The 17,287-nt window shown below is 42.2% G+C and overlaps 2 protein-coding genes across 3 annotated transcripts in view; both read left to right on the plus strand.

Annotated features, from left to right (window-relative positions):
* Window positions 1-17,287, plus strand: part of TSR1 (TSR1 ribosome maturation factor) — a 217,732-nt gene that overhangs the window by 93,258 nt on the left and 107,187 nt on the right. The window lies entirely within an intron of this gene.
* The window catches only part of SMG6 (SMG6 nonsense mediated mRNA decay factor), a 179,804-nt gene that overhangs the window by 72,956 nt on the left and 89,561 nt on the right, over window positions 1-17,287 (plus strand). For both annotated transcript variants that reach the window (XM_051992149.1, XM_051992148.1), the window contains exon 11: window positions 16,646-16,762. In XM_051992149.1, coding sequence (XP_051848109.1) covers window positions 16,646-16,762 — 117 coding nt within the window. The remainder of the gene's footprint in view (window positions 1-16,645; window positions 16,763-17,287) is intronic.

Here is a 17,287-nt window from a genome sequence, read left to right on the forward strand (position 1 = left end):
CTCATTCTGCACTATTCCAGGAAAAAAAAAAAAAGAAAGAAAGAAAAGTGTGCCTTGGTGGAATTAAGAATATTCCCCCAAGAGATCATTGACATGTCTAATACACATTTATTGTTGTAGCTAAGGACCTGAAACATGTACTTTCTTATGCTATTTGCTAGGGATGTGAGTATATTGATTTTAGGTCCAGAGTGGAATTTGCTCACAAAGAAAATTTGGCAAGAGGCCATGAGAGTGTTTGGCAGGGCTGTCACATGACAAAGAAATGAGCCTTGCTCTTTTGGGCCCCAGAGGGCTGAACCAGGAGCAGCAACAGAAGTCAGTGAGAGACTGAAGTGTTAGAGCCACTTGAGGCCGGGGGACCACGAGCCTGAGGTCTGGGACAGGCCATTCTTGATCTGGTAAGAAGTGAACTCCTATTGGCCTTCCTTTTTACATGGATTCTTTGATCTTGAAGGGCGATGCACAGGCCTTAAATGACAGGACTTCATATCTTGGCGGGCTACTAATAGCTTTTAAAAGGAGTGGCAAAGCCAGATTTATCTGCAAGGAAGATCCACTGAGTCATGATCCAGAGGAGATGTTGGGGGAGATAGAATAATCAGAGGTAGGAAAAGCAGCTTAGAGGATTGATGATAGTCCCCATGAGCAGTACTGAAGATGGCACGGAGGAGAGGAAGAGGGGACATTAGCCAGGAGAGGCTAACATTTTGTCTAGTCTTTGAACAATGAGCATGAATATAAAATTAAGGGTTCCTACAAAATAGCATGTATGGAAGACAGCATCTTGTGTGCAGGGCATCCCCATTTAGCTCTGGTTCTTGCAGCTTGTAACTGATGCTGGTCCTTCTGGGGCCTCTGATACCGTGTGCAGTATTAGAAGAAAGGAGCAACTCGCAAAACCTAACACTGAGCTCCTTTTTGTTATGTCCCCTGTGCTCACCTCTGGCACTCTTCTTTCTAGATAAGTATTTAGTCATGGATGAGAGATACACGGAATCCAATTTCAGTTCATTATAAAGATAAACTTCTTGATAATTAAACTGTTTAAAAAGTAGAATGGGACTTCATGAACTGGCAAGCATCCTTGCTATAGTTGAGGTCTTTAAGTGGAAGCTGAAGGCCTACTTCCCAGCCCCTCACCTCATGGTGATATGTAAGATTCAGAATAGATGACCTTTCATCTCTATTCCCATTCAGATTTTGAGAGATGAGTTTTTCTTAAATGAAATTTCACTTGTAGATAACATTTTGAAAAGGTACATCAAATCTCTTTGTCCTACTTATTAGCTTGTATTTATTGTAATTTTGAAGGGGAGTGTTCAATTCATTTAAACAAGCATTTACTCAATATTACTTTGTTACTGGTTATCTCCTTAATTTTGTTTCCTAATAGTTTCTGCTGTTTTCTACTGAGCCATCAGTTATTTGTAAATAGCCATTTGTAAATTGCTATTTTTTTCTGTCTCTCTTCAGTGCCTAGCCCAGTCCCTGATGCATAGCTTAATGAATGTTTGTTGACAAAACTCAGTGCTGTCATTATAATGATCAAATCTGACTCCATAGCAGAGAAGAGAAAAGTCAGTTCCCTCCCTTTTTGCGGAAGTGGGGGATTTGGGGTATGGACTATTTCATACATTGCCAGACATAGTTGATGACGGAACTGCTTTTTTTCTCTTAATTTTTTTTCATTACAAGAGATGGCTCTTGAGGGAAAATATGTATTTGGAAATGGTTGGCTTTGGTTGAATTGAATACTTACTCTACAAATAATATTTTCTAGTTCTTTTCTATTTCTTAAAAATCTCTTTTTTAGTATTAACTTAATAAATGCTAACAATCTGACTGTTTCAGTATACAAAAAGGGGGGAAGGGGATTGTTTGTATAACTGTAAAAGCCTATTATCTGAAGTTTAATTTTTCTCCCCAGTATATATATATAGTTTGTTTTGTATATAGACAGCTCTCTCCTTATTCTCCCCTCCCACCCCCCAAGAAAAACGAAAAGAAAAGCCCTCCTTTATAATAAATGTAACAATGAAAAATAAATTCACACATTGGCTATGCCTACATATGTCACATTCTGTACCTCTCATCCATTCAAAGCATGAAGTTTTCATCAGTGTTCCGGAAATGTAATTGGTCATTGCAATCATCATAGGTGATTCATAATTATCTTCCTTCATAATATTGTAGTCATTGTACAAATTGTGCTTCTTGTCTTGCTCACACTTCTCTCCTTTAGTTCATAAAATCCCTCTCCTCCCCCAACCTCACCCCAGTTTATCTGATCTGTCCCCTTTGTTATTTTTTATGGCACAATAACATCCATGACATTCAAAAACCATAATTTATTCAATCATTCTTCAATTGATGTGACCCCTTCTTGATAAAGTGATGCTATAAATATTTTGTCAGCAGACTGAGGGAGGAGTTTCCTGCCCTCTCTGGTTTCTTTGGGACATAAGCCTAGTCGTAGTGTCTTTAGGTTAAAGGGTATGTGCAGGTTAGTGATTTTTAGAGCATTGATCCAAATTGGTTTTCAGAATGGTTGGACACTTCAGAGCTCTGCCAGTAGTACGTTAATGTGCCCCTTCCCTCAGAGCCACTCAAACATTTGTCATTTCCATTTGGGGGCATCTTTACCAATCTGTTAGATAATACAATCTCAGAATTGTATTAATCTTCATTTTTCTTCTTAGTGATTTGGAGCATTTTTATATGGTGATGGTTATTATTTGATATGGATGCCTTTCTTCTTTTAAGCTGTCCTTTCATCCTTGGATCTTTTGTTTAGGAATGGCTCTCATTTTTATATATTTGTATGTATTCCTTATAAATCTTGATGTCAGTTCTTTATCAGAGAAAATTTGTGGCAAACATTTCCCCCCTTATAATTATTCCCCTTGCAATTCTAACTGCACAGATTTTGTTGTACAGTAACTTTAAACTTTTATCTTCTGTGATTGTATGATTAAGAATTCTTCCCTCATCTTAATTGAAAAATGTAAAATTTTATTTCCAATTTATTTTTGATATGACCTTTATATCTAGGTTCAATACTTACAATTCTATTGGTGTGAGATACTGGTCTAAACACAATTTCAATCAAAATGCTTTACAGCCCTTCTAGCAGTTTTTTTTTTTTTTAAATAATAAATTTTTACTCTACTTGATATGGTCTCTTAAGTTTATTGAACATTTTGCTTCTATGTTGAGTTACTTCTGTGTGTTGTGTGCCAATCTGATGTTTCTATTTTTTAAAAACTATAAAGAATTTTGATGATTATTGCTTTGCAGTAATATAGTTTTGCTATCTGTTAATGCTGGACTGCCTTCTTCACTTTTTTTTCATTATTTCTCTATTATATTCTTGATATTATAATATCATATATATAATATCTATCTTATCTATATGTATTTTGGTTCCTCCAGGTTTAATTTTATTATTTTTTTTCCAATTTCTATAATGTAACTCTTTGGTATGCTAATTAGCATCCATATAGCACAGACTATGTAAATTAATTTAGGTAATATTGCCATGTTTGTTAGGTTAGCAAAACCCAAATCCAAAACAATATCTCTTCAATTTTTAAATCTGTTATTTCTATAGCATTTTGTAGCTGTATTCTTATAATTTTTACATGTCTTGGTAACTGGATTCCCAGATATTTTAGACAGTATATAGTTATTTTAAATATATTTTTTAAAAATCATCTTGTTGGATTTTCTTCATAATGTAAGCAAAGATTGATCATTTTTGTTTCGTATCTTGCTGCTATTCTTACTGAGATTATTTTTTTTAGTTGACTGTCACTCTAAGTGAACAACTGTCATGTTATCTGTTATTGATTATATTTCTTCTTGACTTATGCTTATTCTTTCAATTTCTTTTTCTTTCCTTATTACATAGCTAGAATCATATAAAAACAGTAGTGTCAGTGAACATCCTTGTTTTACCCCCTCATCATTTTGGAAATATCTCTTAATATTTCTCCATTATAGCTAATCTTAGTTCTTGGTTTTAGGGAAATAAAAATTTTATGTTAAAAATTTGCATGTTAAGAAAAGGTTTTTAATCTTTTAAATACAAAGTTGTTACCTTTTTTTGCATCTAATATGTTAACAGTTGGTTTAATGTTGAGTCAAGTCTGTATTTCTGCTCTAAGTCCAACCAAGTCAAAATATATAATTTTTCACATGTTGCTGGGAGAACTTTATTAGTATTTTGTTCAATTTTTTGTGTGTTGATGTGCCTTAGGAATATCATTGTGCACTTTTCTTTCTCTGATTTCTCTCTCCTGATTTAGGAGAGGAGGTTTTTTGTTTTTTGTTTTTTTTAAATCATTGCTGTCTAATCTGAAAGTTGCCTCTTTCTTATCTTTCATAATATGAGATCTGCAAATAAGCCATCAGTGTGACGATGCAGCTGAACAAGCAATGATAGTTATAAGTTTGGGGGCAATATGGATTAAAGGAAAAGTATTTTTAAGTGTCAGCCAACTCCTACCAAAGGCACTGTATCCTCCATCTTCCTTTCCAGATAGCATGATATTTTACAGCTCTCACTTTTCTACACCAGAATTGATTTAGGTAGAGAAAGGGTAAAGTGATCACTCAAATTTCATTTTGGCATTGATTTCATCTGTGAAATAGTTAAGAACTACTTTAGGCTAAGTTGCTGGAAGAGCTTCAAAACAATACTTTGATTAACTAGATCTAGATATTTGACATAAACTCAAGTTTTACATCAGCATGATTTTTCATTTTAATCAGACTTGTTCTCTAGCACCAGTCATTTCCTTTGTATTCTGGAAGCTTTGTGAGCATAGGTCTTTATAAGAGGTCTCTGCTTCTCTTCTGACCTACCTCTCCTTTATTTTCAGCTTCTTAGAATTTGTTTTATTCTTTGCATTTAGTTTGCAAAACTCTAGTAGACCTGCTTCATGATTTTTAAGAAGCCATTAAAAAGAGAGAGAGAGAGAATTACTCTGTTGAATTGGAAGCTCAGGGCTTCTTTGCTCTGCAGTATCTGCCATATCAAAGAATCTTTCTCTGAATCTGTCTGGCTCTAGGCATTGTCTCAGGTCCATTTGCCTTTACTGCAGGCCTGACGTTCTCCTGAATTTTTGCACTGGAAAGCACTGGCTGCCCAACCTTTGCCTGCCTCTCTCAGAAGGGACAGGAATATGTTTTATTTATCTCTATTATAACAGTAAAAACTTAATGGTGGCTTCTGGCTTTATATTACCTCTCCCACCATAAAGAACATCCAACATGGTTTTGAAGTCTAGCTTCAGCATGGAATTTGACTAGGAACTTGCCCTGTTTGCTGTGACTGAGGATCTGACAGTCTGTAAGTGGTCTCCTGATAGCCACCCTTTCCTACATTCCAGTTTTGTGAGGAAGCCAAGTTTCTCAAGAACTCTAATAAGTAGTTTTGGACCTAAGTCCCACAGCTTGGCAGCATAATGTGCGGGTCATATCCAGTCCCACGAACCTGAGGTGTTCACTTTAGTCCTTCCAGAATGAGATACTCAGAGAGAGATCTCTGTGTCCTGGACCCTCTCTGTAGGTTGTGACACTCCAGCCCTGCCTGACAGTCCTCTGCCCAGGATTGGGGGATGTGTCAGCAGGGGAATCAGGCGAGAAGCGCTGGGACGAGAACATCAAGCAGAGGGAATCCAGAGAAAGTCAAGGTGGAAGTGGCTGGCGTCTGTGTTTTGACTGATGCGTGTTTTCAGGAAATTTATGGGAATAACATTTTCCAAATATTGCCATTCCCTCTACAGATATTTCCTGAAAGAAAACTAAGCGATCAGTTAGAAATGTTATTGCTTTTCCCCACTAAATGTGGACAAGGGCTTGTCCTTCAGGTTGTGGGTGCCATCTGTCTTGCCCAAGTGGAACTGGTAACCCCCCCCTCCTCCTCCTCCCTGGAGGCGTGCCACCCTTCTCCCTGCTGTACTAGGTGATAAACCCAGCCCAAGTAGAGAGGTACCGGCGCTCATCTCACCACCTTCGGGCCAGCTTCCAAGTTACAATTACAACTCCGTGTTATTCCTGCCCCATAGAAGGCACCAAATGACAAAGAGAAAGTGCTGAGCTTGGGCTCCTGCCCCACAAGCTCTCCAGTCCGGCGCAGGGTGAGGGCCCGAGGCATGGAGTTGAGATAAACAGCATGTTCTGGGAGGTAGCAGTGGAGGAAGGAGCTCAGACAAGTGTGTGGGGTGGCGGTCTATCTTCCCACAGCCCTTGGCCCAGATTGCTTTATGCAGGTGGGCTTTGTCAGCGGGCATCTCATCCTTGAAGGCCAAGACGTACTTTATTGTGACTTCCTCTACCCTTCAGCGCTTAGCACGTGTTCTGTTCACATGTGGACGCTCCCCACTCTTGTTAAGGGTTCCGGATGTGAGGGGTGCGACTTAGTTCCTGGCCCTCCAAAGCTTTCTGTCTTATTGAAGAGGGAGGACGTGACCTGGTTAGTTACTTTTTATTATGTAGAAGTTAGCTAAGTGTCAGTTGAACAGAAATGGCAGGGAGTAGATGCAAGGACTCTATCTTCTTTGGTCATGACTTCCCTTATGGAGTGAGTCTATGATGAGATGGCTCCTGGATGTTTTGGGGGGTTAGGAGGGGTCTGTGCAGGTTTAGGGGGAGGGAATCATTTGGGAGTATGTAATTAATTTTTATACTTTCCCCAGTAAACCATCGACCCTTTTTATGATGTCATGAGGGATTCCTTAATTTTGCAGCTGCTTCCTGATTACGTCAGAGAAGAGCCTCTCGCCCTGCAGCCCGGAGCTGCACTCACACAAGGATTGGAAACAAATGAAGTGTTGAATATCTAATGGCTTCCACAGGGAGAGCCACTTCAGACTTCCCAGGCCTCCTCAGGCAAGGTCTTCCTCAAGCGTTCCTGACCTCCGGGAGTGCCTTTGTTCAGGAAAGACAGGGCCCCATCCCAGAGCTTCAGTCAGAAGGGGTCTGTAGATCCTCTTGGTGCGTACCTCCCTCCAGGTGCGCCCTTTCCCTGTTTTCCTGCCCCCTTCCTGGCCCTCACTTCATTGTGCTTTTGGTTCCCCTCCACATCTCAATGTCTCCTGGAGCCCTCAGGGAGTACCAGTCAGTGCCAGAAGTATTTTCCCCTTCCCCATATTGCAATCATTTGCCAAAATCTGTCATTTCTACCTCCACAATGGCTCTCACATCCGTCCTCTCTTTTCTCTTTCCATTGCCGTGACCATAGCTCAGGCCTCCTTCACCCTTTAACTGGAATGTTCCACAACCTTCTAACTTGCCTTCCTACCTTCCTGCCTCACTTGGCCAAAAAATCTGGCATTTTATTTCCAGCAAGCATTAAGTGGCTCCTTAAGAAGGGGGCTTAGGCTGGCTCCTCAGGAGGGAGCCTGTTCTGACTTGGCTCCCCAGCTTTGTTCATTTCCCACCAACCTCTGTACCTTTCCACCTCCTCTCCTCAGCCCGTGCTACCCCTTCACCTTCGACAACTTTCCTTTCCCCAATCCCTTCCTGTTCAGTCTCAGGTCATAGAATAGTGCAGTACCAGAGTTCCAATCCTCTGTGCTCTCTTTGTGACCTCGCACCTCCGGACATCATTCCTCTTCTCTGTAAAACGAGAGTTGGAGTAGAGACTTTCCCAGTCTCTTAAGCTCTGTGTTTTATCCTGTGTGCCTTAGGATCCCTGGTTTCCTTAAAAAAGAAAAAACAGGTTCATTTTGCACTCTAGACATGAGGGTAGAATCCTCCAGGCAGATTCAAAGGCTGCTGCTTTCCCAAAACCTTGTCAAGCCCCCCCAGCTAGACAGCGTTTCTCCTTTTTATGAACTCCCATAGCACCATGTAATTTTTTATATCGCTTGTCACAGCCCACCATATTTTAGAATTGTTTGTATGTATTACCTACTAGCTTAATTGCTTATGGTGTTCCATACATAATCAGGTACCCAGGATATATTTGTAGCAGGGAGGGAGGCCAGATTCTTCACTGTGTCTTCCCATGTCTGTGTCTTGTTAAGAGAAGCCTAGACTGGAGGTCAAAGTTATCTAATTCTGGAGACTCTGAAAGAATTAGTAGGCATACCAAGAGGAATCTTTGGGAGGAAATGCCATTTCCCACGTGTCTCCTTTCTCCCTGGATACTGCATTGCCCTTACAGGGACGTAATCCAGAAGTTCCCTCATGGCCTCTCACATAGAAAGATGCCCCTGGGGCACTCTGCACTGATGCTCTGCCTGGTTATACTCATGACTGATTGAATAGTGGGGGGGTAGAGGGGAGGTGTTGTACACACATGCGCACATGCATATTCTGTAAGCAGCAAAATGATGCCCTAGGGTCGGGAGTGACTGCTTTCCCCAGAATTTCTGGTTCCTTTCTGGTTTGTGTGCAGCCACTGCTTCTGCTGTTGCCTCCTCCTCCTCCATCTCCCTCAGCCAGCTGCTGCCTGAGGGAGCCCTGGGGATTGGGCAGCATCTGGATGAGGCTCTCGTTGCCCACTTCCTGTAGCCAGGGAAGTTTGGGTGGGTTGCTCGGCAGCTCTGCCAGCCCTTTGTCTGACTGGTGGCTGACTCATAAGGAAAGCACTCTTGTGTCTGAGAGATAAGAGCGAGTAAATCACCTCCAGGTGGTGTTAGTTGGAGGGTAACTGACCACTATCCCCTCCCTTTGGGAGGTGAGGGCCGGGGAGGGACTCAGTGACTAAGTTTTGTTGTCTGCATTTTTCTCCAGTTGTTAATAAAGTAGCCGAGCCATCCCTGCCTTCCTTTCATCAGATGCCCAGGTCATTCCCAGTCTTCTCAGAGCTCCCTTTCATCCTTTCAGCGTGAGATCTGTGCTAGCCTTTCCTTTACCTGTATCTCGTTCTCCAGTGAGGAAGCCACTGCTGCAGGACAGGAAAGTGGAGGGGAGGACTGTTCAATTGATTATTGGTGTTGGAATTTTTAAAAAGCAAACAGCCCACTATTGCTTGGAGCTGTAATTTTTTCATTGGTGGAGGGAACTTCTGGTAAGAAACCCTCTGTTTGCAGAGGAGCAGCTGTTCTGCAACTTGCAGCCTTAGAGGAGCAGGGAGGGAGGAGCACCGGGACATTGAAGGATGTGCCCAGAGCTGCTGAGTGTCAAAAGTGAGCCCGGAGCTCAGGCCTCCCTGACTTGACGGGCTCTCTGTTCACTGTGCCCCTGATCAAGGACTGCCCTTCCCTAGAATCATCTTGGCCAAGTCCCCTGACACTGCCATTCCTCCCTCGGGCTCTTACCCTGCTATAGAGCAACATACCTGCCCCAGGAGAGCTGGAGAGGCCCCTCTGCTATGGGGCAGACAGGACACGTTTCTTATTGGCCCTGCTGAATTTCCCTCTTCCTGTTTCCTGCAGAGGAGGTCTTGCCAGCCTGGAGCTGTCAGGCCCAGCTTTGCTTTGGCAGCACCGTTGTGCACACACTGGTGGGAGAGGGGATGTGTTTATCACTTTTCCTGGAGATTATCTGTTTAAGCACTTCTCTGACAGTTACAATAACAAGGGCAGTGTGCTGTGTTTCCCAGCAGAAGGACACTCACTGTTGAAAGATGTATAGCACTAATTAGAAATACATAACATCCGGCCACATGGCAGCCTTCTCCCGGCCCCTCCATTTCCTGATTTCATACAACTTTGACGACAGTTGGTTTATGTTTTCCATGAATATAATGTTCTCAGAAAAATGAGTCTCCTTGTTCCACAAGAGTGAGAGACTCATCCCCTTTGCAGGTAACATGTTAGCTACAGGGAGCCATGGAGTGATAATCACCTGCCCTTCTCAGAGTATGTGGGAAGAAACAGAACTGAGTTGATATCTCAGGTGACTTCCTTCTAGGAAGGGAGTGTTTCCGTCCCTTCTCTATAGCCAAGTCCATCCCCTCAGACTCTGGAAAAGACTCGTTTTGGAAATAAGGGGAAAGGCCACTTAGCAGTGTTAATGAGTTGCTCAGCTCTAGGACAAACTGCTGCTACCTGAAATAACACCAAAGGAACTCTGGCAAATACCAAGGCAAACAGTGCCTCCTCCTCCATCCCCTGCAGGAGGCTCCCTTTCCCTGGAGGCCAGCCCAGTTCTCATTCAGTCAGAAGGCTAGATTAGGTCCTTAGTATGATGTTAGCTTTCAATGCCTTCTATGGGCCTGGGAATAAGATGCTACTTGCATAGGTGGCTGTTCAGATGATTTCCTGTGGGGGGCTTCCTGTAGCCCCTGCCCCTTGCTTGCCACAGAGTGATTCATAGTAGAATAATATTGTTGTCTTTTCAGTTGAATTCTCATACCTTCTGTAAGGTTAGACAGGACCAAACCCTACACAATCCTGTCTGTCCAGCATCGTAGGACATGAGTCCTTTGCACTTTGCAACGCTCCCCCATTAGCCTTCTTTCAGTTTCTCACACATGATACCCTGTCCCCTATCTGCTGTGCTTTTGCACTGCTCCTCCACCATGCCTGAAATGCACTCTGCTAAACCACCTCCTCCTTTTTCTTTTCCTCTTCATGGAAAACAGCTCCTCTTTTTCTTCAGGATGAAGTTTTAATGCCTGATGTCTTTCCTCATCTCCTCAAGTGTCAGTGTCATCTCATTCTTTGTCTTTGTCTTTCTTTGTGTTTATTTTCTTTGAATTTATCAGAGATGTACTTAGCCTCTCACCCTCTTGTCCTCTCTCCTTATGATGTAGAAATAACAGCCAGGATTATTTCATTTTTTTGTATCTTCAGCACTTTATCACAGTATATATGCATACACACACATATGATATGTAACATGCACTTAATACTACCTGATTGATTAGGTAACTGAAGCCTCCTGTACGTACTATGTTTGCTTAGGAGAATGCTAGATCTTTGAAAACAGGGATTGTCTTTTCACTTTGTTTCCCCAATATTTAATATACTGTTTTGCTCATTGTAAGTGCTTATTAAATGTCTTTTTCATTCATTCATTCATCCATTCATGCTTGCATTCATTTTGAAACAAAGGCATTCTAAGTCACATATCCAATTAAGGGAAAAGCTAGAACTAGAAATTGTATTCTTAGTGAATGAAGTCACCTGACTTTGATCAAAATAGTTTTCTGATGGGTACTAGGCTCAAAGCAGAGAAGTGTGAGGAGCTTTAGCTCCCCTCTCTAAGCACCTGGAAAGACCCAGACATAAGAAGCGGGGAGTGAGCTGCTGTTAAGGGTACAGTAGACATAAAGCACCTTAAGCTATCTTTGGGCCCAAGACAGAATTATTCTCTTACTCCTTCTCTCCATTTCTTGTTGGCAAAGACAAGTAAGGAAGGTCTACTGAAATGGCCGCCACATTGGGAAACTGTGAGTCCCATCGTTGCCCCTTTGCTATCAAGTGGTGACAACCCCTGTTCATTTTCCTGCTTTGAGCTACAGCATCAGCTTAAAGTAGGAATTTGTTGGGTCTGGCTTCCAGGCCCAGAGCTGCCATTTGTCATGAAACAGAAGTGGGCCTGGTGACAAGTAAACTCCCATTGCCACCACATTTCTTCACCCCAGCAGATCAAAGGGTCTGCTCAAGGAACTGCACTGTGGTCCTCTGAGCTTTAGCCACTCCCTGCAGCCCAGGCGCCTTCCTCCTTTTTACATCCCCTCACACTGGGTACCACCTGCCCAGCCAGTCTGAACATCACCTGCCTTCCTGGGGAGAGCTGGTTCTGGCCAGTCTCTATCTGTCCTTCAGGCCTCAGGGCCTGCCTGAGGAAGGCCGGCTGCCCGGCTGGCAGTCCTCGGCCAAATGTGGCAACCCACAGGAAAGGGCGGAGGACCGAAGCGGGCTCCGCACCCTCCTCCTCCCCAGTTGTCTTTGGATGTCAGTAATGTGTGTCTGTTGGAGCAGCTGGGGGCATCACAGTGCACAGAGCACCGAGTCTGCTGAGTTCAAATCCCGCCTCAGACACTTAGCTGGGTGACCCTGGGCAGGCACTTCATCCTGTTTGCCTCAGTTCTTTGATCTGTAAAGTGAAGTGTAGGAGGAAGTGGCCAACCACGCCCATATCTTTGTCAAGAATAATGCCCCCAGTGGGGTCCCAGAGAGTCAGAGAGAACCAAAATGATTGGATGCAGCAGCCTTCTGTCTCTGTGCACAGTGGCTAGGTGGGAGAACCCCCACCAGCAGAGCATTGGGGTTCTGCTAGGGACAAGTGGAGCACACATTGAGAACTTTCTTGCTGCCTACCTTCCACCTCCTATTTGAATTGGGCAGACCCTGGGGGCATAAGGAAACAAGGGCTGTCTCCAGGGGCAGATTTTTAGGTGCTAAGGTATAACAGAGGAATGCTGCCATTCCTTCTCCATAGATAGCTATTCAAACCAGCAGAAACATCAGGAAGGCTGGTCTATTGGAGGAGGAAAAGAAATCCAGTGCAGCCAAATGAATGTGATTCTATTATGAAGCTAAAGAGTTCACAAGGACCACAGTGTAAGACCCAGCACTTTCTGGCTTTCCAAAATTTGGGAGAAATGGAAACTAGGAATTCCCAGATGAGCCTCTGCATTTTCCTTAATTTGGGAATTTTTACCAGAATCCCTGATCCTCAAAAGCAAGAAAAGGGGTCCAGGATGTCCCCAATACTTCAGATAGCTGTCATTTTGGATTTGCTCACTTAGGACTCCTATAAGCATGCCCACCATGAGTTTCGATTGTAGTTATTCTTGGAGGTCTTAGGCAATAGGTTTTATAAAGAGAGAAATGGGAGAAAAAAGAATGAAGTATTAGGAATTCCTTTCACTTCCTCACAGCCTCAGGGGTGAATCCTTTTATCAGTCAGCTCCCAGTTGCTGCACCTATATGGCTAAAAGGGCTGTATTCTCTGACTTGGAATATTTGGGTAGCTGCAATGAATGGTTATATCTTAGCTGTGACCTCAGGAGAGCTATGCCTACATTAAAAACCTTACTGTTGGGAGGATTCTGGGAAGATGGCAGAGTAAGTTGGTAAATTTAAGGCTCTCCAGATTTCCCCCACAAATAGAACAAATTTGTGCCTTAGGCGAACATAGACTGGTGAAAAATCAAGAACAAGGGTCCTCCTGATAAAAAAGAAAAGATCTAAAAGATTCAGGGCCTGGTATTAACCTGTGTGAATTGCAAACCCCTCCAAGTTAACTCAGCAGAAAAACCAAGTGGGGACCCCTTGGACTAGCTGGGTATGGCTAGAGCCTCATGGAGTAGGAGTCCTAGCCCCAGAGCACAGGTCCTGGGCAAGAAGGAACCAGCACACTGGGAGCACAGAGTCAGGGTGGCAGGAACGCTACTGGCTGGATAGGGGAGTTCTTGATTTGGGGTTCCTGGTCTGAGGGGAGAGCCAAAGGCACCATCTCCCCCACTCTAGGATTAGAGGTGCTTACACTAATACTTTTTATTAAAAAAAAAAAAAAAACTGGCAAAGAAGAAAGAACTCCACTATAGAAGCTTTCTATGAGAACAGGGTAGACATCTACTTCAGAGGAGGACTCTGAAGTAAAAAAAAAAAAAAGTGTCTTCTACACCAAAGAGTAATGTGAAATGATTCCCTGTCCAGAGAGAATTCTTAGAGAAAACTCAAAAAAGAATTTAAAAATCAAATGAGAAACACTGAGGAAATACTAAAAACTGAAACAAACGAGCTTATCCAAGAAAAACAAGATTATTATGAAAAAAAAAAAAAAGAGTTAACCAGCTAGAAAAAGAGATACATAGTCTCAAAGATGGAAAATTCTGAATTTTCTGAAAATTAGAATTGGGCAAGGGGAAGCTATGAGAAATCAAGTAGTAACAAGACAGATTCTAAAGATTGAAAAAATAGAGCAGAATGTGAAATATAAGAAAAATTACAGATCTGAAGAACAGCTCAAGAAGAGAAAATAAAAGAATAATTGGACTACCTGAAAACTATGACCAAAAAAAAAAAAAAAAACCTTGACAAAATAAGGCAAGAAATAATCTAAGAAAATTGTCCTGAAGTGAGAGAAGTAGAAATAGGAAAAAAAAAAAAAAAAATCCACTGATCACCACCTCAACAAAATCCTTTGTAGAAAACACATAGGAATGTTATTGCCAAATTTCAAAACCCCCAGATCAAAGAGAAAATTTTGCAAGAAACAAGAAAAAAAAATTTAGATACACTGGAACTACAATTAGAATTGTACAGGACTTATCAGCAGCTGATTAAAAGACCACAAGTCCTAGAATTATATCTACTGACAATCAAAAGAACTGGGCCTGTGGCCAAAAATATCTTATCCATCAAAATTATCTTATGGTATTGAATGAGAAAAAATGGACATTCAACGAACTTGTAGATTTTCAGGACTATCTATCAACCAAGCCCAAACTTGATAGAAAATTTAATATATAAGAACCAATATCAAAGATCAATTTCAAGGAACTCAACATGGACAAATTGTTTATATTTTTTTAACATGGGAAATGTATAGCATATGTTTAAGGTTGACATCAACAGTAGGACAGCTCAAAAGAAAGATTGGAGCAGAGTTAAGGTAAAAAATAGTAATTGTGTCATACAAATAGGTGTAGAAGAATAGTATAGCGGCATTAAAGGGGAAAGAAGGGCTCATAGTTCTGAAAACCTACTCACATTGGGAATGGGTTAATTTGGCAATACTACATTTATATACTGTGAAAGATATAACACCTCCAAAATCTGTAAAGAAATAAGGGGAGCAGGGATGGGCAGACCAGGAAGCAAAGGGTGAGGGAAGGGAGGGATCCATGGATGGGGGGAGGAGGTTAAGTAATAGCAAGACAAGTTAGGAGCAAAATTAAAACAAAGAGTGATCAGGGATAGGAAAGGGGTGTGTGTGTGTGTATGTGTGTCTACAAATGTGTACATAAATATGTTCTTTTTAATTATACCCTGCTTGGGAATAGTGGAAATGGGGAATGAAAAGGGGGAAAAGAATAAAGTAAAAAAGATGCACAGCAGAGAACAAAAGAGCAAATTTATAAATTGTTGAATACTTTCTTGTAGAAAATAAAGAAAAGATGCATACTCATGAATATCATTTCTTCTACATATACATAGAATATATATGTATATATAGAGAATATATATATATAGAATACATGTATTTTTCATATGTATTCATATACTTTTTTGATCTGCTCATTTGTTGTAATTTTGAATCCTCTGATGTTCTGCTGGGCACATCACAATGTTCCCTTTTGTTTTGTTTTGTATTCTTTTCCTGTTTTCCTTTTTTCTTATTCTGTTTTTTTTTTTAATAAAATAAATTTAAAAGAAAAAGAAAAAAGAAAAACTGACTGTTGGTCATTAGCTAAGCAGAGCTCTATGCTTCCTTCTTTGCTGAAATGAAGACCACTGCCCTCAGCAGGGGCTCTATCATCATTACCTTGCTCTGTTGCTTAGGCTATCTTTGTATCTCTTCCTGTTTCCCAAGTCTGGAATCCAGATGGTCACTGTCTTCTAGGCTAGGTTAATGATGGAGATGGAAGCCCAAATTGGGTGGAGGAAATTGCTGATGTCTACTCAGGCTTAGTGGTGTGCAGCTGAGGTCCCAAAGCTTATTCTATTGAGGGTCTAGCAGGAGTTATACCTTTCCCAGGAATCCTAGTTAACAGAACCGTTCCCTTTCTCCAGAGAGTGTCACCCAACTCCTGAGAAAGAGCACTAGAAAACTCCATCAGTGAATCTCAGGAAGCTCCTTCCCTTTACCTCTTCTACAGCCTGCTGCTTGACACTACCAAAGCCCTCAGAAGTGGTTTGGGGTTGGCTAGCGATGCTCTGATCAAATCTGTTTCCATAGGGAGGAGAGAGGAGGGCCTTCAGAGGGATTGCCTTGGCTGTATGCTCTCTCTTTGAATAACTGCTTCAATTAAGCTCCATCTATGAGCTGTTGGGTGACTGATGAGCAGAGAAAGATGTCTCCCCTTGGCCGTTTAGGTTGAAATGCCAGCAGGCATGGAGTTTGAATCTGCAGCTAATTTTCCTTTGAATACTTGGGAGATTTTAGAGATTCTCTCCCATAGCAGATAAGAGTTGGGTCAGCTGCTGCCAGGTTACAGGTCTGGCCCCCAGGCTCATTCTCTAAGTGCTGTGTGGCCCCTTCCTGAATAAGAAAATTGAGAACTCTTTTCATTAATCCCTCTTCCTCAGGGACACAGAGGGATCTAATGGAGTTGGAATAGGAGTGAAAATATTGTAAGTGTTTGAGGGTCAAATTTACCATAACTCCTTCACTCCCAACAAAATAATGAGTGGTCAGACAGGCCTGCCTTCTTTCACTGATCTGTTGTTAGAATTGAGGTTTGGAAAAGAGAAGAGGGACTCTAATCAGAAACCAGCTTTGTATGTTTGGTGTTATAAGAAATTTTAAAAACCCAAGTTATTGTGAGAAGCTCCTTGATTACTTGTTGCTCTGGCTTCTCAGTGGAGGAGCCAGCCTGGGGATCCTGCAGGCCCAGGCCCAGCCCAAGCAGCTGAGTGAGGATTTACAGTCCCCAGATCTCTATTCTTTCATCTCCTTCTTGAGCCAGTGAAGTGGGCACAGCCTGATTGGCCCTTGTCAAGGGAGGGGGGGTACTTTGAGTGGCAGGACCCAAGACACTGATGGTGAGCCATTTGTCTTTCCTTAGATTGCTTCTCGGAGGAATGTCGCTCCGTGATCCAGGAACAAGCCACGGCTCTGGGGCTGGCTATGTTCTCCCTGCTGGTGCGGCGCTGCACCTACTTGCTAAAGGAATCTGCTAAAGGTATGCAGATGGGGGGCCCCTAACCGGTGGGATTTCTGGTTGGCCAAGCCCTTGTCCCGACAAGCCCAAGGAGCCTCCTTCCCTTTAGTCTTAGTGTTAACTTCCTCCTTACAGATTCCTCCAACTATCTCATATCTTCACCCTGTCATTTTCATTTTTTTTTAACCTCCTCTACAGATCCCCTTTCTTAAAGGTACTGTCTCTTTCCTTTCTCAGCCCTTTAGGAGTTAGGATTTGGGCTTTACCTATGGGATATTAAGCAGGTAACCTAGAATTCTTTGAATGCTGAAATATGGTCCCTTTTTGCCCACAGCTGATATTGATTTCCATATGTTCGTTTATTCACTTTAGGTATTGAAAGTAACCTCTCAGGCTTTCACTTCTTGTTCAGCACCTTGTAGTGCTCTAAGTGCCCTTGGCCCAGGAGTCTTGGGATTGACTGGGCAAGGCTACAGATAGATCTGTCTCTGGGGAGAGGGAAAGTGCCACTTGCTTTTAAGTTGAACCTAGGACCATGCTAGACCT

This window comes from Antechinus flavipes, chromosome 4 (genome assembly GCF_016432865.1).
Source record: "Antechinus flavipes isolate AdamAnt ecotype Samford, QLD, Australia chromosome 4, AdamAnt_v2, whole genome shotgun sequence".
Classification (NCBI taxonomy): Eukaryota; Metazoa; Chordata; class Mammalia; order Dasyuromorphia; family Dasyuridae; genus Antechinus; species Antechinus flavipes.